This window comes from Sminthopsis crassicaudata, chromosome 1, assembly GCF_048593235.1.
Source record: "Sminthopsis crassicaudata isolate SCR6 chromosome 1, ASM4859323v1, whole genome shotgun sequence".
In the NCBI taxonomy this organism is placed as follows: domain Eukaryota; kingdom Metazoa; phylum Chordata; class Mammalia; order Dasyuromorphia; family Dasyuridae; genus Sminthopsis; species Sminthopsis crassicaudata.
Window position 1 is genome coordinate 692,498,487 of NC_133617.1, and position 25,698 is coordinate 692,524,184.

At 37.8% G+C, this 25,698-nt stretch overlaps 1 protein-coding gene across 15 annotated transcripts in view; it reads left to right on the forward strand.

Moving 5' to 3' along the window:
* The window catches only part of WNK2 (WNK lysine deficient protein kinase 2), a 363,168-nt gene that overhangs the window by 318,402 nt on the left and 19,068 nt on the right, over positions 1 to 25,698 (forward strand). For 7 of the 15 annotated variants that reach the window (XM_074283635.1, XM_074283637.1, XM_074283636.1 and 4 more), the window contains 8 exons: positions 653 to 772; positions 2,120 to 3,144; positions 3,701 to 3,770; positions 6,047 to 6,123; positions 6,219 to 6,910; positions 10,103 to 10,317; positions 12,001 to 12,198; positions 13,025 to 13,123. In XM_074283635.1, the coding sequence (XP_074139736.1) occupies positions 653 to 772; positions 2,120 to 3,144; positions 3,701 to 3,770; positions 6,047 to 6,123; positions 6,219 to 6,910; positions 10,103 to 10,317; positions 12,001 to 12,198; positions 13,025 to 13,123 (2,496 nt within the window). The remainder of the gene's footprint in view (positions 1 to 652; positions 773 to 2,119; positions 3,145 to 3,700; positions 3,771 to 6,046; positions 6,124 to 6,218; positions 6,911 to 10,102; positions 10,318 to 12,000; positions 12,199 to 13,024; positions 13,124 to 25,698) is intronic. The other 8 variants (XM_074283640.1, XM_074283641.1, XM_074283647.1 and 5 more) reach the window with 2 other exon arrangements.

Genomic DNA, 25,698 nt, shown 5'->3' on the forward strand with positions numbered 1-25,698 from the left:
ATATAATGAAAAGATATGAAGAGACTGATTTTTAGTTCAATCCTTGTATTAAATGCCTGCTTTCATAATAGCTCAGACTGTTCAAAAATGTGACAAGCCAATGTGATGGTTTTAAGCTCACAGATTCTTTCTGTTCTCTTTGCACTTGAGTTCCATTGCATTCTCAGTTAAAATTCACCCAAACCTATTCATTCAGATTGGTCCTTCAGCCTGAAGATATGGTCCAAAGATGCTTTATTTCATCATTCAGAATCTGAGGCATGTCCATCAGAAAGGCAGTGAGCATAGAGGGCTCTCTAAAAACAAGCCAAATTTAGCTTTTCCTATTTCCTTTCTTGTGAATAATGAGGAAAATATCCAAATTTCTCCCTAAATGCATCTGTCTCTTTCCTGTTTGTTTATTTGAGCTTGATACCTAACTAGTCTCAATTCATGTAGAAAAAACCTTATGGGAAGAGAGGGCAACTAGAAAATTAACACATGTCTTGTGGAGTATTGTTTCCTTTCCCTATTTTTTCCTTGGAAAACTAATCAATATGAAACTCATCCTGTGAAGACTTCTCATATAGAAATAAGAATAGGAAAGGATTTTTATTAACATAATTTGTAATTCTTATAGTATTGACTGACTTTGTTTTCATTATACCCGTAGTTCTACATACTGGAAAAAGGTGGTTCATTATTTGTCCAGTAGCAGAAAACCCGACAGCAGAGGTCCCTGAATCTTCTCCCCCTCCTCTTTTGTGTCCCCAGCAGCCTGAAGGATATCAAGGTAGGGAAATAAGAAATTAGATCCTTCTTAACATTTCTAAACTCAGGGATTCTATTCACATAACTGGACAGAGAACTGCTTTTCCTCTTCTTTACAGCTGAAGACATCGTAGAAAAGTTGTGCTATGATGAGATTTCTTGGCTTCATTTCATTTTCCCTTTTCTTTTCTGTGTCCTATAGGTTACTGCACATTTCTCTGTTTATGTTCTCTGTGTAACGGTACCCATAGAGAGGTGGCCCTCTCTCCTGAATGATGTAGATGGAACCCCTCCTTTGGGTGTTAGGTTAGATGATATACCTTGACAATACCTTCTGAATATTTTGAGTAATTTTATCTTATTTCGGGACATTTGGGGAGAAGGTTTATTTTAGAGCTTGAATTTTGCTCTTTCTACTTAGAGAGATCCCAGAAAAGCTGTATACAAAGCATGAGTTGTATATTAAGCCATAATTTCTAATTAGCTTCTATCATAATATCAGATATCCATTTTCAGAATAAGTAACTAACACATAAGAAAAACTATCCTTCAAACTCCTAATTTTCCATTAAAGAATTCCTTTGCCTTTATCAATGCCAAATCTCTTGTGTTAAATTCTCAATCCTTGTTAGAAAGGTTAATCTAAAGGACTGCCTATTCATGAGAGCCCTTCAATTTAAGTTACACTTGCCTTACATAGCCCCTCTATAATGGTATCTACACTTCTTTCTTCTTTTTTAAAGAAAAGATTATGTTTAAAGTGTTCCATACTTTTCAAATTACCTTCACATCTGGTAACTCATTTCACAGTATCCTTGAAGAAAGCATAATAGATTTAGTGCAGTTAGACCCATTTTAAAGGTTGAGATGATATGATTGGCTCTGAAACCTCCCACAGCATAATTTAGTATAGGACTAGACCTATAATCCATGTTTTGTAGCTCTAGTTTGGGTTTTTTTGGTTTATTCTTAAATATTACACTCTGATTTCCATTGCAAAATAATAAATAATAAGACTGAGAAGGCTACAGAACTTTAGCCTACACAAATTGTGACTAGTAAAGAAGCCTGTTCAGATGGTGAGTGACAAAACTAGAGTTTGAACATGGGCCTTGATTTCAAATCCAGTTTCCTATCCCCCCCCCTTTTTTAACCAATTCATGGGCATGCAGTTCTTTCTGCTTCTGTGAGTCTTGAAGTTTAAACATCTGAACTGCTTGGGGAGATTCAAATAAGATAATGAGTATAAAAGTGCTATAATTTAGAACTGTAAAGCCCTCAAAGGAAAGAATTGTCTCGGGCTGCATTGAGTGAGTAACAGCCACAGAGCAAGGTTGCTGGTACAAGATGTTTTTATTTTCCATTCCAGAGCCAGAGCCTTGTGAGGACCTGCTGTCACGGACAGAACCACTGAGCATCTTGGTTGGGGCCCAGCTTCCCATTCAAGCTGGTCTCGGTGACACTCACAGTGGGACGCCGACTCCGCTGGCACAGGCCTCTGTACCTTTGGCTGTCTTGCCAAATGAGGCAGAAATAGCTTCCATGCTGCCAGAGCCAGCTCCGTGTGTCCTAGAGCCAGCTGTGAGTGTGGGCCAGGGAGGTACTCCTGCTGAGCAGCCAATACCAGCCTCTGCCCCTGGCACCCAGAGTGTGGAGCCTCACGATCTCACGCTTGGGAAGCCCGCCAGCCCACCTGCACAAAAAGCGGACCAGGATGTTTGTGGCTCCACCTTGGAAGTCACGTGCTGCTCTGGAGGACGGCGAGAGTCTGTCCTTGCTCTGTCCAGTTTGGCAGTGGAACCAGGGACTCTCTCAGAACTTGTCCCAGAACCTCAGGCAGTGCTCCCCGTAGTTCCCGGGCCCGAGACCAGCCAGCCAAGCGGGACTGCTCATCCCTTCCTCACCCAAGTACTTCCTTCCGCTATCGTGTCAGAACCACTCAGTCTCAAAGCGTCCCAGCTTCCAAGCCCATCACAAGTCTCCGCTGCCGTGCCCCAGCAGCCAAGCGTCCCCAGCCAGGCCCAGCCAGCAAGTGGCTCGGGCCTGGGAACCAGTTTGCCCCAGCCGCCATCTGCATTTGAATCTGATGGGGAAGGACCACCAAGGGTTGGCTTTGTGGACAACACAATTAAGAGTCTGGATGAGAAGCTGCGGAACCTACTCTACCAGGAGTATGTTCCCACTTCTTCTGCTTCAGCAGGCACCCCTCTGGAACAGTGTGACAGTGAATTTAGGCTGGAGCCATTGAGTGAAGACCTGCTTCCCTCTCTTACTCTGGCTTCCACCCTTGACTCCTACTCAGCTCCCAATGGTACGGCCTCCTCTGCTGATGAAAAACTGCCGTCATTCATCGCAGCAGATAGGTCCTCACACCATCCCCTAACTGGACAGGGGGTGAGTAAATGCTTCCTTAAATAAAAGAAGCCATCTGTGGAAGAGAGAGGGTGGCTCAGGGCACAACGAGAAAGAATATAAGGGAATTTCAAATAAAAGCCAAGGAATCTAGAGAATTGAGTGGAAGATGGGGGAGCAACCACCCACATAGCTGAGACCTGCCGGGAGAGAATTTCCTGGCGCTCCCTCCCAGTCTAATGACTCCCCCCTCCTACTTAGGCCCTACTATCTCGCCCCCTTACTTTCTGTAACAAATAATTCCCTGTTTGAAGGAGCACGAGTTAGTCAGTGTGTTCTTGAGTTAGAAATGGGATGTCAGATGTGTAAGCGAGATAGAGTTAAATTGCTTGGTTCTGTACAAATCATCAACTTACTCCTCTTCTTGAGATCTTCAAATTATTGGACTGTTCTACCTAGGGGAAAAATAAGGAAGAGAGTCAAAGCTTCCAGAGACAAAGAAGAAAAAATATGCTTTGGCTTATTTTTTCCCAAGAAAGGATGTGAGGGAAGGTCTATGAATGGTGTAATTTCTCTTTTATTTTTTGTTTTGTTGAAGGTGAACACATCAGAAATGCTACAGATGGGAATCGGACTCTCAGAAGTAGACAGTTCACCCAGAAGAGCAGGTAATTGAAAACAAATCCTGATCTAATTAGGAAACTTAGCTTCCTGCTTTATGCTTCATCGTAACCCACTTTGGATTTTTTCTAGAGCTAAAGAGCTAAAGACTTAATAGTATTTCCAACATGCAACTGCAATTATCTTGGGTTTATATAAATATTTTAAGTAAAATCTGGAATGATTCCTTTTAAAGATGTACCAGGGCATATACAAAAATGAACTCAAAATGCATATATGACCTGAATATTAAAAGTCACACTAGAAAACATTTAGAAGAGAACCCAGTAATAGCTGTAGCTTGTGAGAGAATTCTTAATCAAACAAGGAATGGGGGCAATCACAAAAGAACCTGAACAGATCATGAGATTGAAAAGCTTTTGTATGAACAACATCAATGCAAGTAGATAAGGTAAGCTGCTTACCAAGAAGATCTGGCAGGATGCAAACCGTAACATCTTCATGAAAATCTCTGGTGTGCTATTTTTCCCATGGGGGGAAAAAATGAACTGTGGAAATCCTCTTTAGAAAAGAAACATTATAAAGTGTTAATTAAGCTTATCATCTTTTTAGATATTGCAGACAGAAATCTAAATGTCCCCATAATTGAGCATAAATGGCTATGTTAGAGCTAATTTCAGTCTCATTCCTATTTAAAAAGTTGAGAGGAATAAAATCAGTAACACTAAAGTAAAAAGTTTCCAAAGACTCTGGCTTTTTTTGAACAGATGAAGGAACAGCCATCAGGATGAAGGAAAGGTAGTTAGTCAGAAGCAGGACCAGATCAAAGAAGTCTTTTTAAATTTTAATGTTTAGGATGATTTTGCCATAAGCCCCATCCCCAGATTTTGTGACACTTGTAGAGACTTTTTGATTTGACAATATAATTCAGGTTTATCAGATTAGCTTAGTCTTTTAAGATGTGACAGTTCATTCTTCCTGGACAATTAGTAATGGTAAGAAATGCCTTAATTAACCAGAAGCATCAGGCTGTACAGGCAACTGGCTTCTTGTTCTTGGATCATAACCAACTTTTTTTGTGGATTTGCTGTGCTAGTCTCAGACATATCATTGTATTGCTTAATTCTGTAGCAGCAGTATCAGATGAGTAAGGCATACCTCTGTTAGTCTATTTAGCATCAGTATTTCATGTAAACACCTGGCTTGGCTTATAAGCCATGTAGTCCTGTTATTAGCAATGGCCTTTGCACCCTTGCTAAATGTTTTGGCCTAATAGTAATGAGGGAACTCTTTTAATAACAGTTTTTATATAGTATTTATATAGGGCTTTGAGTGCTCTTTGAGGCACTGTATCTGATTTGATTTTAACTATATAGTAAGATAGAATATTCCTGCTTTGTTAATGAGAAAGCTAAGATACAGGGGTTTAATGATCATATTTTAAGTCCAGAGCTAAAATATAGTGTCCTAACTCTTACCCAACATTTCAGGATTTCTACCCAATTTGCTCCTGCCCTGTTCAGATCAGCTTCCTTACTTTTCCCTTTACTCTCTTAGTTGTTATCATTGTCATAGTCATCAAATTTCTTTTGTTGTGGTTGTTCAGTCATTTTTCTGTCATGTTATTTCGAGTTTTCTTGGGAAAGATAGTGATTGCTTTCTCAAAGTTATTGCTTTCTCCAATGCCAAAAGTGTATGTAATACAAAAACTGTTTAAAAAAAAAAAAGTATCTTCTGTATGTCAGTCACTGTGTTGGACACTAAGCATATAGATACACAAGTCTCTGCCCTTAAGGAGCTTACATTTTGGGGTGGGATGAGGTGGCAGAAGGGGGGGAAAGAGAGAATTAGGGTTAGTTGGGATCCATGCATCACATTGAATTAAAATTAAGAAAAATAAATACAAGGTGATTTTTGGGAGGAGGCAGAGCAAGCAATTGGAGGAATCAGGAAAGAATTGCAATAACACTTGAAGAAAGGTAGATTAAGGAAATGGAATTGCACTCCAGGTGGAAGACAGAATGTGAGAGATGGAGAAAACACTTGGAGACCAGTTTGACTGGAATATGACATATGTAAGAGGAAATATAGCGTTTAGTCAACCTGAAAAATATGGACTTTAAAGCATTTTACAAAATTTAATAAAAACTTAATGGTAATTGATTTGTTTTAGCTATATTAAAAGAAATCTTTTTCTGTCTAGCTGCTTTATATCTTTACCATGTAGAGGTACTTTCTAGTTAACCCAAATATTTCCAATTAGATGATTGAAATATAAACCTCTTGTTATACATTCTAAGTAACTTTTTAAAAATTTATTTAGTGGCGTCATCTCTCAGCGACTCGTTAAGTTCCCATGGTTGCTTAACATCCATCTCAAGCACAACACCAAACCTTCAGGTAACAAAACTCTTTTGAGGGCCTTGGTGGTGGGATTTGCTCAATTTTTGAATTGAATCTCCTCATTTCTGTGTTTGTTTTTTCCTACTCTTAAGGGCATCCCTCCTTCAGTTGTCAGAGAACATCTGGAGACTTCAAAAAGGGATGATCAAATTGAGCCTGAAATCTTAGTTAAACCCATGGAGACTTTGACACAGACACTTGCAGCAGATGGAGGGCTAAATAACCTTCAGAAGCACAGTTCTCTTGATTCTGGTTCCCTTCAAAAGCAGATAGAAAAGGATGACACTGGCACACCAGCCAAAACTATTGGCAGATTTTCCGTCGTCAGCACCCAAGATGAATTAACTCTGGCATCGCCCCAGTGCTTAAGGTACTCTGCGCCTCCTGACGTCTACCTGGATGAGCTTCCTTCCAGCCCTGATTTGAAGATGGCTGTCCGGCGTGTGCAGACAGCTTCTTCGATTGAAGTTGGAATGGGTGAGCCCATTTCTAGTGATTCGGGGGATGAATGCCTGAGAAGAAAGCCCTCCATCCAGAAGCAGTCCTCTCTGCCCAGCAGCAGCACAGCCAGTGACTTCATGAAGAAAGCAGCGGCAGCCCTCTTACACCGATCAGGAAAGACGGGCTCCCTGGGCTCAGATTCTCCCAGTAAAAGTCAAGGGATGAAGATCCCGACCATTAGTGTGACCTCTTTCCATTCCCAGTCTTCCTATGTGAGCAGTGACAATGACTCTGAGTTTGAAGATGCTGATATTAAAAAGGAGCTGCAAAGTTTGAGAGAGAAGTAGGTGTCGTCCCCATTGTAACTGCTGTTTGTGTGTGGTACCAGGGGGCATGAAGGAAGATTGTTGCAGTGTGGGTCAAAGTCCAAACCAGTTATAGTCTTTATTATGTCCAGCTGACAATCCTTTAGGAATGAAAAAAGTCATAAAAGTTTGCAAATACATACCTATAAACTAAGAATACCTATAATAAATTAGAATACCTATATGTTATAGGTAAATGATATGATATGATAAATCTATATAATATAATTCCTGCATGTATAGGGTTCAGACAGGTGAAGGAGAGATGGGAAGCCATTTTGGATAGAATAGGGATAAATATGATGAACTCAGACAATTAACGGGTCTGGCTTTTCAGCCAGGAAAGGGGTATAGGTTGGAGAGGTGAGAGATATCGTTAAAAAGAAACTAGTATAATGTATGCAGTAGAAAGCCATTTTAATTTGTAGAGCAAGGAAACCCACTTGATTAACATATATACACACATAAAGACACACACAAATATACACAGATACTAGTTTTGTAGTATTCAGGATAAAATGGGGTTAAAAATCTGTTAGAAATTTACCTATAGAGGACTGACTATTAAAGTAATCTAGGTTTTGAGGCTTGTGGTAGGAATCCGTAAATCAGGAAGACTTTTGAAGGAAGAAATATGACAATGTAGATACAGAAAATTGAAGAAAAGGTCCAAACAAAAGACTAACTAGAGAGAAGAATCAAAAGAAAGGGAACTAATTTTTAGAACAATTTGGATCATGAGTTTGGAAGTGCTAGTGGGGTATAACTGCAAGATATGTCATTCTGACAATTAGAAGTAGGAGACAAAGTAAGTAAAAGCTTAAGACTTGAGGTAAAGATTTCTAAGTCATTTTCTTAGAAGTGATACAAAGTAGGAGTGATGATAGATATAGTCACAAAAGAAAGAAATTTACAGATAAAAATAGATAATAAATGACAAAAACTTTGGGGAATATCAGTTTTAAAATTATTATGCCAACTTAATATAAGTTTCACACTAGAACTATTTTGAATGTAACTTAAGTTCATCTTTTATTAAACAGTCCATGGGAAGACTATACCTATGTAAATAAGAGCAATCGTCTTTGGAATATTGCATTCGTATAAGAAGAGGATTCATTGCAAAATACTGGTTTCTCAAGCTTGGAGGGAAATCCTCTAGATGATCTTGTTTGGGTTTTGTTTTGCTTTGTTTTGTTTTTTAAGGAAGAAGAATTTGAAAAAATTATAGAATAGAATATAGAACATATTTTTAAATGATCTTGAGATTACAAACATAAATCTTGTTTTTCATTTCCAACTAAGAAAAAACCCAATTTCTCCAAGCTTCATTTTACTTTAATACTTCATTTTATTTTAAAACCCCACTTTCCATTTGCCATATCCACAGAAAAATGGTGGGGTGTACTGGAGAGTTAAAACAGCCCCACAAAAGATTCAAGTGCAGGAAACTACAGCCACTAAATGGTGTTGCATGATGTGTACAACATTTTTGTGTTGTGGACAAGCCTCAAATTTTCATAATGTAGACTATATTGTCAGTCAAATGACAAATATTCTGTGTTTATATCCAAATTGGCATTTTTTTTAATAGCAATAAAATAAAGATGATTGTGCTAGAGCTCCTTCAACTCTTTGCAAAAGAGTTCACTTTTTCAGCATTAATTATAGAATAGTGGACCCAAGATCTTTGATCTGTAGTCATGTCAAGATAGAGCGAAACACAGAATCTATCTGTTTTTAGTGTAGTGCTTTCCTGCCATTATTATCTATAAAACTTCCATAAATCCTGGAAAGAATTGGACAAGAAAGAAATTTAGACATCAGCAGTTAGACACACCCAGATCATCTCCTTCCCTTTATTGGTGTTGGCTGGGATGATGGTAATACTACATTCATCAACTACAACTGAGGGCCTAGTTCTCATTTAAAAAATAATAATAATAATTTCTACAATATTTTAAGTTTTCAAAATGCTTTTAATCAAATCTTATCTCATTTTATTCTGTGAAATTCATATAAAGAAAAGCAGGTGTTGGATAAGTAGTATAAACTAAAATAAACTCAACTACTTAGTGCCTGCACTTTTACCCCCAGATTATGAACTTGATTTTTCCAGGTTTCCTTTCTATATAAATTTGAACTCACCTCTTCTTTCTTTCATTTGACCAAATTTGTTTAACCATGCCAGAATAGGTATAGGGAATTCAAAAAGGATCTGTGATTTGGGAGTTGAGAATTGGGGAAGAAGGCAAATTGCTCTACTCAAATAGATTTGTGGTTTTGGAGATGTAATAGAATTTCCTAAGAGATCCAGAGAATAAAAATGACTTGTATAGACTTTCAACTAATAGTCAGTATTCGAATTCAGGTCTTTTTAATTCCAGCTCCACAGTTCTGCCTCTCATATGTATTTTTCCCCATTGTCAAGGATATCACATTTTATTCTGCATCTAATAACTAGTAGATTTGAATGTGTTGGGCCAGGGTCCTGTAGTATAAATCCCATTTATTGTGATTTCAAGCGAAACATAATGAGTTACTTTTTTAAAGAATATAGTCCAAAATGGCTACAGCTAGGTGATGTGATAGAGTGTTGTGCCTGAAATCAGGAAGACTCATATTCCTGAGTTCAAATCTGGCCTCAGACATTTAGTAGCTGAGTGACCCTGTTTGCCTCAGTTTCTTTATCTGTAAAATAAGCTGAAGAAAGAAATGTCAGACTCTGGTATCTTTGACAAGAAAATCCCAAATGGGCTCATGAAGAATCAGCTACAACTGAAATAAATAATCACAGATCCAAATCAGCACTTTTACAATGCATTAAATTTAAATTACCACCATATATTCCTTTGATGATTGTATTTCTGATCTGATAGTTGCATCAAAAAAATTGAGATCAATTCTTTAAGAAAAAAATTCTCATTTGATTAGTTCCCAGCAGGTTTTAAATGTAGCTGAAACTTGGTTTTCAGTCAATAAACTTGTAAGATATAAAGTGTGTAACAATAGTAGTGTGGGGTGAAGGGGAAAGCTAGGTACTTGGAGGAGACCTGGCACCTTTTTTTTTTTTTTTTTTTTTTTTTAAACAAATTTGGTTTAGAAGAGAAAATTTAATCTTTCCTTCTTCCTCTTTCTCCCTTTTTCTTTTTCTCTATTTTTCATATCAGACACCTGAAAGAGATCTCGGAACTGCAAACTCAGCAAAAGAACGAGATAGAAGCTTTGTACCTGCGACTGGGGAAGCCCTTACCTCCTAATGTGGGGTTCTTTCATACTGCTCCCCCCAGTGGTCGGAGAAGAAGGACAAGCAAAAATAAATTAAAAGCTGGGAAGCTGTTAAATCCGCTGGTGCAGCAGTTAAAGAGTGTGGCCTCCAATACAAGTAGGCAAATAGTTTCCCTTCATGAAGAATTTGAGAGTTTAACATTTGTTAAATTTGTGGTTGGCATAGAGAGTGATTGTGTCCTTAGCTCGCACTTCTCTCTATTCTTCTGCTCTGAACTGGGCCATGGATACTGCATTCTCCATTGTGTCCTGTGATAGGAGAGTGGAAAATGCTGTTGGAGGTTATGTTTCCTAGCAGGATTTTTTGTTGTTGTTATTGTTATTGCTGTAGTTGTTTCCTTTTCATTGAAAAAATCACAGTGGAGGAGTAGGATACAAGTAAGTGGAGGAGAGACATAGATTCTGTTCTCTTGGCCCACTGAAGCAGCCCTAGAATTGTGAACAGACACATTTTCTCTTTATTGCAAAAATTCTGGCCTAAATTAGGGCTGTGGGTTGGGTGGGCTTACTGAAGTGGGATCCAAGTACCAAAGCTAGTTTCTGACCCTGGATCCAGTGGGGTGGAAAGCAGGTGGTGGTGGTGGTGGTGTTTCCTTATAATCGCTGTGGATAAACCCTTGAATTAATTAGTAAATGGAGCATTTAGGTACCTACTAAGTGCCAGGCACTACTTAAAAGGAAGTTACATTTTCATGATTTAATGATGTGATGTTTAAGAAGACTGATCCTTGTCATAAGACCTAAATATTCCACTGTGAGTCCTGATGTTCTTAACTTTTACCAGTGATTAGAGTTTAGTTTCCTCTGATCAATTAAAAAAAAATCATTAGCAGCTGCTGAAATATTGTCATCATGAGTTACAAGAACTGAATTTGGTGATGGTTTTGCTTTATTTTTACTTTTTCTTCTCTAATCATAATGCTTAATATATAGGTGGAATTGAAATAGGAAAGGAAGGAGGGAAGGAAAGGGGAGAGAGAGAGGAGAAAAGGAGAAAGAAGAAGGAAAGACAGAGAGATAGGCAGATAAGTAGATAAACATCTAGACAGGTAGACCTAGATCAATAGACAGCTTAGGTAGATCGATCAATTGATCAATAGAAAGATCAATTGATGGGTGGATGAGTAGATAGATAGATAGATAGATAGATAGATAGATAGATAGATAGAAGTTACATTTGGCCCTAAGAGGGATGGTGTGAGCAGATTTCTCCTGCTCCTGCTGAACAATCTGCAGTCAGGATTGCATTCCATAGCAAGGAGGCTTCAGGAAGCTCCTAAGGTCTGTGTGGAGAATGTGGCAGGTGTAAGTCCAGGAAGATTCCAAAGCATCTGAAGGAAAGCTGTGTCTTTACTTTTAATGTTACTTACATCTTTTTACATATTTCCTCCGAATAAGTTCATTTGCATCTCAAATTGTGGTCCATCTAACAAAAGAGTAATTGTAGGGAGAAGCAGTCTGTACTTTAGGCTTCCATCTCCAGAGTTAGGGAGCTCCTAGGCTAGCACAGCACCTGACTTTCCTAGCACAATGCAGTAAACTAATCATGTATTTTCACGCTAAGATGTTTTTCCCGCTTTCTCCTCATGACACTCCTACAGGGCAGGTGGTATGGTGGGTATGTCTCCAGCACCGAGATAAGCCCGCCAGGCCCAGGGGGCTGGGGGTCTGCCAGGGCCGGCCCTCTGCCGAGGGGGCCGCAGGAGGAGGAGCACGCTCAGGCCCAGCCCCTGCTCTAGCTGTCTCATAGTGCCTTTTGCCCCTTTTTTCCCCGCCATAGGTAACTTGTCAGACTGCAGAGGCTCTCCCTCTAAAGACTCCGCTAAAGCGCGGCCTGGTTCCACCGCAGTCACTTCCTCAGCTTCAGGCACGTTCGGAAAGGCAGTGCAGACCCAGCAGCCCTGCTCTGTTAAAGCCTCCCTGTCTTCTGACATCTGCTCCGGCTTAGCCAGTGAAGGAGGCGGAGCTCAAGGCCAAGGTGATTTGCGGCTTGACCCTCTTCCGGCATGTACGAGGAGGGCAGCGGGGTTGCTGGGCAGTCTCCTGCTAACCTGGAGGAGAACCAGAGCCTCTTCTGCCCCGCTGCTTTCTCCCTCCCCTAGACACTCAGGCTTTGCCTCAGGCTCACAGAGCAGCTAAATGAGCTTAGAGTCCTGGCTGGGGGGGAGGGGTGTTCCTGTGGAGATGGCTTGGCTGAGACCTGTCAGGCTTACCTGAAGGAAGGTAGACGGGCTAGCTCGCCATTCTGTGCTCCTGGCTCTGGTTCCGGATCCTTTTGCATACAGTCACCCTAACTGTGGAGCCGAGAACTCCCCTGTCCTCCTGCAGTAGAAGTAGATGGGAAGGAGGGCCACGGCCTAGGGCTCAAGTCTTCAGTGAGGGGTGGGCTCACTTCTTAGCTGCTGCTGAAATGGGGATTTTAAAAAAATCATTTTAAAATCGCTGCATTTGCTCTGACTGGGCCGTGTCACCCTCCTGACGTGGGCTCGCCTTTAGGGTACCCAGCTCCTTAGACTCCCGGCTCTCTTACCTCACGTATATATTGAAAAACTCTCATGACAGTTACTACGCAGTGCCAAAGCTAATGCGCCCCTCTCTGGCCTCGTCTCTGAGAGTTGTGTCTTCTCTTCTGTGGCTGTCACATCCTTTTTTGATTAACTTACTCCTCCTTGGCTAGGCTAGAATGGAGCTGTGGATGATTAACTAACAAGAGCTGATTTGACTGATGGTATAGGACATCGAATCACAGCTATTTGTACTTTATAAGTGTCTCTTTGTTTTCTTCCCTTTATATTCATTTGCAGGCTGGACGGTTTACCACCAAACGTCTGAGAGAGTGACCTATAAATCTAGTAGCAAACCTCGTACCAGATTCCTCAGTGGACCTGTGTCTTTGTCCATCTGTTTGTATTGGTTCTTTTTGTATTTTATCACTCCTCATCTCTTACTTTTCCCTTTCCCCTTTTCTGAGCTCATCAGTATCTTGGATATGTTTGGCAGGATGCCTTCTTTCCCCATCCGCTCCCCTTCTCCCCCTGCCCTCACTCCCACCCTTCCTGTCAGAATCATCTTTTTCAGTTATCACACACACACACACATACACACAAACATTCCCTCCCTCCCTTTTTTTTTTTTTTCTTTACTTTCCTTTTTTAAAACCAGTCATCATCAACCACTCATTTTTTTTTTTTTGTTTCTCACAGAAAGCTTTTGTGCACCACTTTTGGCTCATGCCCGGGTACCAAAAGCATGTGTGGAAGATCTCATCCCTAATTCGTAGCCTTGTGGTAAACTATTGTATCTCAGACATACCAAGGCACTCTGTATTTTGTGGATTTTTTTTATGTTGGAAGTAATTTTTTCAGTTGCAATGTGGCAAATATACATGTCTGCTGTCCCCAGTTCCAGCGACAACAAAAAGAAAAACCCAACCTTCTGTAGACGCATGGTCTCTTTCACACATGTTTGGACTATGAAGACATGCATGTAGCAAGCCGATACAATTCTAGAAGGTCACTGAAGGGTATAACTTCTCTAAAAGGGCTGTATTAAAACAACATACAGTACTGTTTATATCTACTGTTTTCCCCTGCTCCCTGCATGTGGAAATGCTGTTAAAACAGTGCTCCAGCTAGTACTTTTCTAGGTGGTATTTTTCTACCTAGATCCCAAATACTAGATTTCCCAGCCATCCCTTTTCCTCCTCTTCCCCTTTCCCTTTTCTTCCCTCTCCCCCTAAATTGAAATTTTCAATTGAATGATATGGAATTCCTCCAAAGGCAACAAAACACATTCCTCTTCCTTCCTCCTCTTAAATCATCTAGCTGGAGCACTTAACATGTTGTATTTTCTTATATAACCTCATGTGACCTCAGAGATGAAGTCAATTAGCAGTTCATCAAAGTTCTACTAAATAAAAATTATATCCAGATTTTCTTCAGATATTTTGAAATGTATTCTCAGATTCCAATAACTTCCATTTCAAATAACTGTGCACCTGTTTTAATCATTGGACAAAGTGCATTTTATTTTTAGCTTCAAGAACAATTGGCCATTGAATCCAAAGTCATTGGGTTTGGGCTTTTTAAAAAAAGTAAAAATAAGGTTTTTTTGTGTTTTTTCTTATTGGGCATTTATGCTGGTTGGGGGCATGTGAATTTTTACTTGTACAATAAAGATATATTGTACTGGTCAGGTACAAGAGGCCACTTGCACATGATACTTAGCTAATATTCACAAATAGTAATTCTATTAGAATAAAGTGTCCATTCCCATCAACTTCAGATTTCCCTCCCCCATTAGAGTTCTGCATTGTTCATCATTATCGAGGTGAGACAGATCAAAGGCACAAGGACCACTCAGATAAGCTTCAGCTCTTTTCTAAATAAACTTCTCTTAACAGAACTTTCAAAATTCCCAACTTCATTCTGCTTCAGTGACTATTGCAACTATACTATATTGCAACTATAACACTGACTATATCAACTCAGGATGTTGATGAACTTTGGATTTAGTTTGGTCTGGAATAGCCATATATTTTCTTTCATTTGAGTTTTGCAAAGTATGGAGAGGAGAGATTAAGGAATGATAGTGATTGTAGGAATTTTTTAATGAAGAGAATCTGTATCCCTCCCTTTCTCTCCCCCCAACAAAAACAGCTCTTTGCCACACTGGGCCAGTGCTTTACTTTTGATTTTTGTAACAGGCCTCAGAGGGGTAATTGTATTCCAAAAAAGAGACATTTATTGACCAATTGTTGACATTTATAGTATTTTGGGGATGTTTCATTCAAAGATACAAATTATCTCAAATTTACTACCCTTACCATTCTTACATGAAAGATGTCAATTCTGGGCAGATAGGTTGCTGATAAGATATTTCAGAGAAGTGGAGGATTTGAGTTAAGAGCAATTTGTGACTTCCTTCAGGATATGTTGGAAATTTCAGGTTTGGAAGAAATGAAAGGCTCACCTATGAGCATGCCTCTTAATTGCTGAAATCTTCTTTTAAATAATGGAACTAATAAACTATTAATAGGTTACAAGCAACATCTAAAAAGAAAGGCAGAGCATGAACAAAGGAAATCAACTTATAAAACCAAATTTTTAGTGGAATCGATTATTTTCCCCGTTTTTCCTTTGTCCCTTATATAATCTTGCAAAGGGAGCTCATTAGAGTAGGTGAGGGAGAAGGAGGAACAAACCAAGGCATAGATAGTTTACAATTATTAAGTTATTATTATTATTAAATTCTTAGGTTAACTCATGTTGATCATAGTGATAAGATTCCTAATGTTTAAGTGAGAATGTGATATTCACTAACCTGATAGTCTACTAATTATTCTCTGCTTTCTCTCATGTTCCTGACTATTTAGTATTATGTATTATATTTATAGCACTTTGAGTTTAAAGTAATCAATATACTAAACTGAATATTTGAGGCAGCTAGGTGGCGCAATGTATATATCAGGAAGACCTGAATTCAAATATTGCCTAGGTCATTTACTTACCAGGGCAAGTTAGTTAACTTCTCTATGCCCCAATTTTCTCATTTTTAAAATGAGGGTACTAAAAGCACCTACCTTGAAGGGTTTTTGTGAGGATCAAGTAAGATAATGTGTAAAATGCTTTGCAAACTGCTATATAAATGCTAGTTGTGGTGGTAATATTTGCATAAGATAAAAAAATAGTTATTAAATTGCATAAGGTAAGGAGAGACAGGGATAACTGCCCCCAATTTCAGATGGTAATGCTGATGGACAGAGACATTGAGGCTTGATCATGATTGGCCATGGGAAGGGCGTTGACTAATCCTTGAATCCACTAGTAGTTTTTATTAAGGGAATGTCTATTTCTTTCTTACATGTGCATGTGCATGCCATATCAACTTTGATTCATGTCTTGTTCAATCGTTCTTGTAGCAGTTGGAGAAAAATCAGAGGTGCTCTCTGAGGTACATTAGAGAGAAGGTTCCTGTATAAGGTAGGATGTTGGACTGGATGGCTGCTGTTTTCTTCCAATACTAAGACTCTATATCTTGATAAGAGCCCCAAAACTAAACATATTATGCTTATTCCAGACTTGTCATTTTTAATTGACCCTGCCTTACTAATGATAATGAGTCTGTAGGTGTGGTCCTATAAGCTGAGAGTTCTTTTTCTTCCAAGGAACTTTTGCTGCCCAGTGAGGAAATCACCAACTCTTATGTTAGGTGCTTCCACATAAATAAGTCTTTAATTAAGAGAGGGGAATCAGATGGGAGCATCTGGGAACTACAAAAAGATGCCATAAAAATGGAGATGGAGAATCAACAGCAGAAACTAATGGGAATGAACTCCGGTGTTGTTAGCGAGACAGCTATCACCCCAAGGTCAGGTGTCTAAAGCCATTTCCTGATATTTGAAATTCAGCAACTTCTACCCACACAAGGGTGAGATGGACTCCTTTTGTTAGATTTGCTTCGCTTAGCCTGAATTACATACTGGAAAGAGCAAACCAGGATTCTCCTAAGCACAGACATTTCAGAACCTGTCCTGAAAAATGCAGGAAGAAGCATTTTGGATAAGCTCAGTGGGAGCTGAATTGTTGTTTTTTTGTTTAATGGATCTTAAAATGAAGGGACGAAAATACAACCTGTAGACTATGGCATAGTGTTATTCCATAATAATTGTGACCCTATAGTTTTTGGAGGTTCAATTCAAAAGTACATAGCTTACATGCAGAAATCGTATTAAGAATTTTAAATGTAAGAATTTTTAAAATTAAAGAATTAAATTTAAGAAATTAAGAATTTTACAGATGGATGAGTTGATTATACTTTGTTTCCATATTGCTTCATATTTTCCTTCATATCTTCCCATGCACAGCTTCATCCTTCAAGATCTAGATCAAGTGATACTTTGTTCTTAAGGGCACTGAATTATTATTGCTAGAGATTGTCCTCCCCTAAGGCCTTGCCTTATCTATCATAATTGTCAATTACCAAAATAAAATGATTGTTGCTTTTTTTTTTTTTTTTTTTATGTTGGCCAAAAACCCAAAAAGGGACTTTAGACAGAGGATGAAAAAAGTTAGATGGGTGCCCCAAAGCCCCCTGTTTTTGTAGAGATGGGATTAGAACAGGCAGACTCTTCCAATGTGAAAGCATTTTGTCATTTGGTTATGAGACTTAGTTGTTAGAAATTTAGATGTATTAGCATTTTTAAGTTTTTCTTCCATGTCATAAACAAATGGCTAATTTTTTTAAAATTAGAGGTAACTAATATAAATTAGAAATTTCTGACTGAATGTTGTCTTCTTTAGAATGGTGAAGCATTTTCTGTGTGGAGTCCTTTTTGGTTTGTTTGTTTGTTTAATTCAATTAGTGTGTAATGTTCAGGCTAGCTTTCTGGAGGCCCTTCAGACACTCCTTGGTCTCAGCAGGATAGACATCATGAGAATGGTCAAGAATAGAGTCTAGATTCTTTTTTCTGGCCTGGTCTAGCTGCCACTAGGCTGGTCAAAGATAGAATGTCTCTCTTCCAGTCCTTCTTAGCCCTTTTATACTTTATTGTAATTATATCATACCAGCATACTGATTATGTGTGAACTTAGAGAAACATTGCTAAGTACTAAGTATATAGGTGAACTAGAGAACCATCTCATCAATTCCACTGAGTTAACACCTTGTTTCAAGTATACTTCTCCAGAGTTCTGGCCCTCTACAATAGTGCTCTTGGTACTAAGTGGACATGGTACTTCCAGGGCTTGGAGGCCAGGAGCACCTGTATATTTCATTTGTTATTCCTGTTGCTCTCCACATGCTTCAGCAAACACTTCATCTTGCAAATATTTGAACGAATTGTGTTTGCTCAGAAATAAAATGAGATGAATGGCTGGAAGTCTTCACCTACTTTATAAAGCTGCCCTTCTGAATAAACCATAACAATTTATCTGAAAATATTTCTTTGGTTTTTGAATAATTGATGCTTAAAGATTCCTCTTCATAGCAGTCATTTTATTTGGATAGCAGCTTTTTAAAAATAATGAGACATAGTTGTCAGCATCCAAAAGGATAGAGGCTTAATTATGTCTTTAAGGTAAAGGTTGAATAAAAGTAGGACTCAGATTTTTCTTGATTCATTTATTTGGTCAGTAGGGTGTGGGAGGGAAAGGAAGAAAAAAGAGGAAATAAGCATTTCTATAGTACCTATTATATTGTAAATATAGTAAATATATCTCATTTTTTAGTTAAAGTTTATAGTAAATATATCTCATTTGATCCTCACTACCACCCTGGGAGGAGCTTCATTTTATACTAATGGAAACTGAGGCAGGCGGAAGTTAAATATTTACTCAGGCTAGCACTAGTATCTGTGATTGGATTTGAAGTCAGAACTTTGACTCCAAGCCCGGTGCCATATAGCTCTGTACCATCAACTACCTTCAAAAACTAAGAATCCCTACTTTAACTCCAACCAGCCTGAACAATGCCAGATTAGGTTCTGTTAGCAAAAATGTCCTCACTGTTCTGTATGGTGCATTTTCCATAGATATCTTTCATGGAGCCTCTTTTAACCAGTTGTCTTCTGGACTTACTAATAGTAGTAGAGGTAACAATATTTTTCTCTGTTTTCTAGATAAATAAGTGTCCGTAAGACTTGGAAAACACATCTAAAATATCTGGGTCTTGTTTCTCTGCCTTTTACAATAATGGAGTGGCAACCTTCTGTTTTGGCCCAACAAGAAAACTCCCTTTCCTGCTAATCTTATGACTAAAACAGGGAGGTTTGCAGTCTATAAGTCAGGGAATTATTTAGTTATTGCTGAAGGGCCCCCCCCCCCCATCTGAAGAGTAAGATAATAATAATAATAATGATAATAATATAATTATCCTTTTTTAAAAATCGTTGACCAGAAACCAAAAAAAAGGATCTAAAGGTTTGACAATAATTATTTGCTTATCCTTCTAGCTGTTTAGGTACTCATTAGGAGGGAAATCTTTGTGTAAGACAGATGATGCTAGGCTGAAGAAAAGGTATTTTCTTCTTTTTGAGATTGCTTAACCTAGCTCCTTCTGTTGCCGGCTGGAAAATGTCCCTTTTGCGGGAGGGGGGTGGTCTTTAAAGCCTTGTAAAATGGTAACAGATGTATAATATCTTATTTCTAACCTTCTCTCCTAAGTCGTTTTTTTTTTTTTTTTTTTTTTTTTTTTTTCTGGGTATAATTCTCCAGTTTTTTCCTAGCTTTTGTACATTTTTCTTCCAAACCTCTTTTCAAAGTTTCTAAGTTTTATCTGTACCAGTACTGTGGATTAGCAGTAGTCTGTGATGCTGTGAAAGATTTTGGTAAGTTTACGTATCTATGTTTGACTGGTTTTTTTTTTTTTTTTTTTTTTTTTTTTTTTCCTTATGTAGTGAACTGAAATATTTAAGGTACTAGTAATAGAGAAATGGACTGGGAAGAAGAGGGCACTTTATTCCTTTCTCCAAGTTGTATTCCAGTGGGGAAGAGCTATCTGAGATTATGATTAGTAGAATTATTGGGTGGTGACAATTTTAGTTCCATTTCAGACTATAAAGGAAAAAGACAAGAAGTCATGTAATCCATGGCATTGGTACTCTGATAGTTAGAAATGGTTTAAGTTGCATAGAACTGTGCTTGTTTGAATCCAAGTAGAAGAGTGTCAGTGGGACAAGATTTTAATGAACCCCAAATCAGATTCACATATGTGATTTTCTTGAAATTTTCTTTCCAATAGTAAAGACCTGTTATGCTGCTATATAGTCCACCCCCATTGTCCCTCAACAATAATAATACTTTATTAGATTACATTTAACTTCCATCTTTGTTTTTTACAATTTACAAAGCATTTTGTCACAGTGTTGTGATAGAGAGAGAACAAAAGTATTATTAGACCTATTTTAAAGATTAGGAAGGAGAAAACCAAAGAAGCAATATAGCTTTGCCCCAAGAGAAGTAGTATAGCTATAGTAGAAAGAACACAGACTTTCATTTATTACTTCTGTGATATTGGGGCAATTCCTGTAATCTTTTTGGGCCTTAGTTTCCTCATCTATAACATAATGAAATTAGACTAGGTAACCTCTGACTGCTATCCTATGATTCCTGATCACACAGCTAGTAATAGTCAGAGTAGGAACATCAACTAACTGGTTTATATATTTAATTCCTTTTCCACTGTACTCTCTTCTTTTTTTCTCTCTCTCCCCTTCTTGCCTTTTTCCTCTTTTCCCCTCTGTCTGACAAGAAGCCAAATAGCAATAATAGAGTTCATATCTTCACCTAGTAGAAAATGGACTCTGGGGTTCTGTTTTTCTTATTCTCTGGAAGCTTTGGTTAGAGTCTGGAATAAGATGAAATAAGATGTGAGAATAAGATCAAGAGACTCATGTAAATTAGATGGCAGATTGCTTGGGCTCATGCATTATGGGCTGAAATTTTGCCATTAAGTATTTTTCAAATCTGAACTTAACCAAACCCTTCTTTGGAGAGAAAATTAGAGAAATGAAATTAGAAATTAGAGAATGAAAATAAGTGACAGCCTTGGAGTGCAAGGGGAGGGGAAATAGCAAGGGCTTTTCAATTAAAACTTTATGCCCGGCAAGATGGCTGTTTTGGACATTTTTTCTAGGTGGTATGAGATAATTAGAAGTGAAGTTGATAGAATACACCACCTGGACTATTTTCTTTTCCTGAGCTCACATAATTTCCCTCGGAGTCTGCTCTCCTACTATATTCTCTGAGATAAATAGTGCCCTACTTCCCTGTGACCTGGTAGAGCATTTCACAGTGCTGTTGAACATCTCTTCTTCCCCCCCCCCCTTTTTTTTTTTTTGGTGATTTTTGACTGGCATTTATACAAGGAAAAAAAACTGGCACATCGTGTGTGTGTGTGAAGAGAGAGAGAGAGAGACACACACACATATATAATATGTAAATATTTTATATACAAACGTGTATATATATAAATATGCATATACATGTATGAGTATAATTTCCTGAATGTATATATTGTCAATACCCATTTCAGAAATTAAAGTGAGAGCTATTTTGGACACCTCTACTTAACACAATAATAATGACAAATTGTTATCTGATTTGTGAACTAAAACTAGTGCAACACCCTTATTTTAGAATGTTCTATTCAGACTTCAAAATGGTCTGCTTTGATGGTTATCATTAGTTTGAAAGTGCCTTTAAATCTGTGAGCCTTAGAAGGCTCTTTGGCAATTAAAAACTTTTTTGAAGTTATAAATTTATGACCCGGCCAATAATTTAATTATAACTGCTCATTAGAAGAAGCTTAGATAAAATGACCTGAGGTCCTTTTCTGCTTTAAGTATCTATGATCTGAAACTATTCTTTATTGCAGATAAATGTATTTATAACAATGGGCGGGATAATGTGGTTATTTCTGTGTGTTTTAAAAACCATCTTGGTTTGAGTATAGGATGGACTTTTCTTTTCAAATCTGACTCATGAAACTTGAATATGACCTATAATTTTTTTTCAATGCTGTGTGTTTATTCATACACAAGTATATAATTTTTTCCACTTTAATCATACTGCTTGTATTCAAATAGAATACATTCTAGTATATTAACACAGCCAAGTCCCAATAATGTAAATAATAAATCCCTTAAGTATGTTGCATTATTTGAATTTCCATTGAATTGAGGGGGGAGTGTGGAAAGGTCTATATCATATATAATTACATCTTTGAATAGTGAATGTAAATAACACTTGAGGAGATTTATTGTTCCCAAAAGTTAGATGTATATCAATACAATTATGTAGTTATTAAATAGTCAAGTGAAATCATGGAATCTTCACCTTTTCTGTAGGGAATTTTTATTACCTGGTTACCAGTAGATCAGTTTCTCCTATCCATAATTGGTTAGTATGCAGAACCAGGACATGGAATCCTATTTGAATGCAACTTATTTTATTGCTAACCTAGGCAGAGTATAACAAGGTAAGTCTATTGCACAAAAGTCAAAAACACATGAATGCCAAACATTCAAATTATCCCTACTTCTTGCTATTGTTGATCATCAAAAGACATCTATGACTTTCATAAAAGTCTTACCATCTTAGCTAGCATTTATATAATGCTTTAAGGCAGCAAAATGCTTTATAGATACTCTCATTTTATTCTCATAATAACCCTGGGAGGTAGGTGCTATTATTAACCCACATTTTAGATGAGAAGGTTGAAGCACATAGAAGTGAAAGGATTTGCCCAGATGTCGTGTGACTTCAGGTTGTCTTGTACCTTGTCCCAAGATGCTACTTTGTATCTCACTGATATGGAGTTAGTGATCATACCCATCTACAGCTGTAATTTAATTTCCCACTCTGTTAGGGGCCCCAGTTAGTAGATTGGGAATCTCCAGTTAATAAATATTTGGTAAGCACCTGCTACCTGTAAAATGTAAGTTCTTAATCTGTCAGATCCCCAACTGAGTTGAATCTGCCTCTTCCCTGAAGTTTTCTGAGATTTCTTGCACAAAAGACAATTTGTTTCCCCTTTGCTGTTAATATTACAGAACTTTCCTACCAGGACTTCTTACCCTCGGGTTCTCAGTTTCAGGAAAATGTTATTCCTCACAAAAAGATTAGAGGAGAAAAAGTTGGCAGACTTATAGGTACAATGACCTTTGCTTATTGATGTAAAAGCTTTTGTAACCTGGCAATTACTCCCCTACTAACTGCAAATCATGAGTCTTTATGTGTTATCTTGGATTCCCTTTGACCATGGTGGAAAGAAATAAAACAACATTTAAAAAAAATATTCTATTACTCATGGTTTTTGTTAAGTACAACTTGGCTTTTCCCTTCAGATTAAATAAATTAACGCAGCTTTACTAAACCTGTACTAATACCCACCAAAAATAAGGATTTTATTTGGACCACTGCTGTGTATATATGGACCCATCTGTTCACAATTGATGGTATATTCAGCTGTCTATATTAAAGACTCTTTTAAGATACCAAAAGAGTGTTTAAGAAAATTGGTAAACTTGGGAACAGAGAGTCATTACAAGGACAATCTGTTTTCTGAGATTCTAGGTAGGATATTTTGTTATATTAGCAGACTTAAACAATAACAGACGTTTTTGGTGAAATAAACCCTTAAGGCTCCCAAGCTGAACTGGGAGAGCCTGTTTGATGTGTACACTACAGATTGCAATAAGTCAACAAGGATTTAGAAGAAGTAGGGCATTTGGGTCAAAGAAAACAAGATGAGAAAGAATAAAGAATTTTAAGTTAAGACATAATGATCTTCATTGTCTTAGTTGGAAAATTATTTTTTAATGGAAGCACTATAATTTCTTCATTCTGAGCACAAAACTTTGGGAGTAAATAATTTTACTATTAATTATTTTGAATATTAACTGTTTTGAAAATAATTTACTATTTTACCAGCCCTATTGTTTGTGGTGCTAGTTCATTCACCTTAAATGTGCCTTTGGGGTGAAGACCCCAAAGCTTTGACTTTCCATAATATATTTTCAAATTTTACCACTCAATTTGTTTTTTGATGCAGATTTACTTAGGTCAAAAAGCTAGAAGGAACTTTAAAAATCCTCTGGTCTAACCCCTTTCTTTTTTCAGACATGGAAACTGAGGACTTACTGTGTTCACAGAGCAAGTTAATGATCAAGCTGGGAATAGAATCCAGAATTCCATCCTCCAAGCTCAGTGTTATTATATTTAAAAAAAAAAAAAAAAAAGTTGGACTGGCTCTAGTTACAATTTGGGTTGCAGATAGAAGATTAGGCAAGGTAATGGTATGATGGATAGGGCACTCAACCTGTGGCCAAAAGGACCTGAGTTCAAATCCAGTCTGAGATATTTACTAGCTCTGTAACAAGGATAAGGCATCTCTCTCAGCCTCAGATTCTTCAATTAAAAAGTGGACATAGTAATAGCACCTCTCACACACACAAATGAGATCATATTTGTTTTTAAAAAAAAAACAACACTATGTAGCACAGTGGCTGATACATAATCAGTATTAGTTAAATATTTACTTCTTTCCTCTCTGAATCTGTTTTCCTTACATATAAAATAGAGCCTTGGTTTGCCTTATTTGTTTAAATTAAAAAAAAAAAAAAAGTAAAATTCGCTTTATTTGTAAAAGAGTGAGGGAAAGCCGAACCTCAAGGTGGTTCTGAAGAAAGTGTTCTATAAATCCTAGAGCTTTACATAAATGTGAATTGTCATTTGTACTATGCCATTGTTTCAATAATACTACCTAAACCTCAAATACTTATTGTTCAGCCCTCTAGAAAACCAGCTGTGTTATGGCATCAGAATTCAAGACCATTTTGTATTGAATGACTTTTAATGGATATTTCTTAGAAAGCCCACTATGTGCTTAAGCACTCAATTTTCTAGATTCATTTCAAGCCAAAAAATGTACAGAAGTCTTGAATCTCTTTAATTTTCCTTTCTAGAAATGGAAGTATGCATCAAGAACTCCTATTTCCTACCAAGTAGTAATTACAAATTGTCAGCTGCTCTCAAAACTTTAATTTTTTCACTTTCTATAGCACATAAATCCTTTAGCTCAATTGTTCATATTCCTCCCATTTCCCCCCTTCCCCCCATCATGAGTGTTAGGAAGACCTAAGTTCAAATTTGCCCTTGGATTCTTAATAGCTATGTATCCCTGGGCAAGTCACTTAAACTGTTTGCCTCAGTTTCTTCATATGTAAAATGCCATTAGTCACTTAGTGATGACAAGTACCTAATCTTTTTCATTTACTTTCTTTTTAGTCTTATGCTTTTTGCTTCTCTCTTCCCTTTTTTCCTTAATGTGATTTATTCTCTTCTGCTACATCTGTGACTAAGATAAGAAAAATAACAACTTTATACTTTATATTTTCTCACAACACCTAGATAAAGGAAACTGAAGTTCAGAGAGCCTCTTGTTCCAGAACCCATCAGCTCAGAAGTGTTAGAGAGAGCACAGATTTTTCTGACCCCAAGTCTAGCACTCAGAACATGGTATAGTATGGACCATGGTGACATGGAAAGACCACCTGAATCCAGTGATCAAAAAATGTGGGCCACTGCAAAACGGATATGAGAATATTCAGCCTGAAAGTAGGGACAGTTAGATAGCTAGGTGGATAGAGCACGACCAGTCTGGAGTCAGGAGCATCTGAGTTCAAAAGTGATCTCAGACACTTAATACTTACTAGCTGTGTGACCCTGAGCAAGTCACTTAATCCTCCTGTGCTCACCAGCGAGCTCTCACGCTCTCTCTCTCTCTCTCTCTCTCTCTCTCTCTCTCTCTCTCTCTCTCTCTCTCTCTCTCTCTCTCTCTCTCTCACACACACACACACACACACACACACACAATAACGAAAGTAGTGAAATGCTTCCTAAATCCTGATGGAAAGGTAATGGTCCCAGAGTACAACTTGAGATGTTTTTTAATATATGGCCAATATGCTTTCTACGTG